This window comes from Cimex lectularius, unplaced genomic scaffold (assembly GCF_000648675.2).
Source record: "Cimex lectularius strain Harlan isolate CLEC.00 unplaced genomic scaffold, Clec_2.1 scaffold170, whole genome shotgun sequence".
Classification (NCBI taxonomy): Eukaryota; Metazoa; Arthropoda; class Insecta; order Hemiptera; family Cimicidae; genus Cimex; species Cimex lectularius.
Window position 1 is genome coordinate 151,171 of NW_019392810.1, and position 1,837 is coordinate 153,007.

At 32.4% G+C, this 1,837-nt stretch overlaps 1 protein-coding gene across 1 annotated transcript in view; it reads left to right on the forward strand.

Annotated features, from left to right (window-relative positions):
* The window catches only part of LOC106661036 (major royal jelly protein 1-like), a 4,887-nt gene extending 4,203 nt beyond the window's left edge, over positions 1–684 (forward strand). Inside the window, exon 4 of the mRNA XM_014384177.2 lies at positions 519–684. Coding sequence (XP_014239663.1) covers positions 519–684 — 166 coding nt within the window. The remainder of the gene's footprint in view (positions 1–518) is intronic.
* Positions 685–1,837: the final 1,153 nt, after the last annotated feature.

Consider the following 1,837-nt stretch of genomic DNA (forward strand, 5'->3'; position numbering starts at 1 on the left):
AAATCTCACTGGCACTCTCAACACGACACACAAGGATGGCACAATTACACAGAAGACAAACACTTTGAGTGAGTAGAAATACTTTGTTTGAATATAAAATATATTTTGCATTGTATAAATTCACTTTTCCACATCCTAAATGTAATTGTTAAATGTAAACGAAATCCCAGGCCCTGAAGATGATCTCAATAAAAGATCGGAACGTTGGCACGATAAAGAAAATGTTTTTCTGAAACCTACACCACACCAGACCGCATCTCACGATATCTGATTAACTTTCGATTAACGGTCACTAATCTCCACACATTTCTTGATGAGAGAAAAGTTTGAGCAAGTTTAATTTTTATTGCACATTTTGTCAAAGGAAATATTGCGCACTAATTTTTAGACTAGGTCTACTGTTGAAGGACTTCTCTTGCTGTTTCTTGTTTTCGCGAAAACATTGACTTTTGTGGGCCGTCAATATTATAGCGTAATAAATTGGGATCAAGATGTCATTTACAACAATTTTTTTTCAGGGTTGTTGCTGTCTCAGCTGAAAAACTTCAATTCGTCAGTGACATCAAAATTACAAACGGGGAATTATGGTTGGCCAGTAACAGATTGCAGAAGTTCTACCATTCAAGTATAAACTCTTCGGATACTAATTTAAGAATCATGAAATTCGTCTCTTCCCAATTATAAAATCGACCTGTAAAAGTCGTCAACAATTATATTATTAACATGAAGAAAAAAAAATACAATTTTTGTTTTATTTTTACTATCATCAGGAAACCCATTGACAACATTCCTCATAGAAACCTCGTCAATCCTCTCGCAATGAGAAGGAATAAACAAATCTTTAACTATGATGGTTTGAAACAAAATCCTACAAAACAATGGAAAATCATTTAGTGGCAGATTTAAATTTAATTAATAATTTGTTTACTGTTTGATAGTTTCCCATTAGCCATGTCTACCTATCCTCGCTGATTTTTGTTAATTCAAAAGCGTTTTTAATTCTGCATTTCGGCACTACAAATGACTATCGCACATCTGTAGCCTACTCACATTTTGAATTAAGTTTGAAACAAAATAAGAAGTACGTTTGGTTCGATGATTTCGAAATTATACTTGAAGCACGATTTAATGGATTTAAAATAATTAAGAATTAACAAGTTTCATTTAATTAAAATCCATTGAGGAGGATGAAATTTTAAAATATAGATTTATGAAAAATATTGCCAAAGTGACACTGGAACAATAGAGCAATATTGATCAGGTTTGACAATATCTAGGATTAAACATAACGGCATAACTAATGTTACATTATTAATTAAAAACAAACTATTTGATATTTTTCATATTTAGCATTTATTGAAGTTCTTAATTGAAAATCTTTTCCGACGAAAATAGTATAAAAGAAATTTAATGATACATTCAAAACTGCGGTAGCCCTGATGATAGATATTTGTGTTATTCTATCTCCAGTAAGGTTACGTTCTCATGTAACACTAACATAAAATCGTAAATCATCAGGGACTGAAGATAGGAATGGAGAAATGTACGTTCGTCATGGTAGCAAAGTATGGTGTACTATCCCCCAAATTATTTTTTCCTACTTACTCTGGGACACTCGGTATATGTTAAAAACAAAAGTAGCACCATAAGAGTTCATCTATAGAAACAACAGATAAAAGCGTGAAGCTGTGACCATGAAAAATATATTTACAAACATGTATAGGTCTCAGGAACAAATGAAAAGAGAGAGAGAGAGAGAGAGATAGAGAGATAGATATATAGATAGATAGAGAGGGAGAGAGTGAGATAGAGAGAGAGAGAGAGAGAGAGAGAGAGA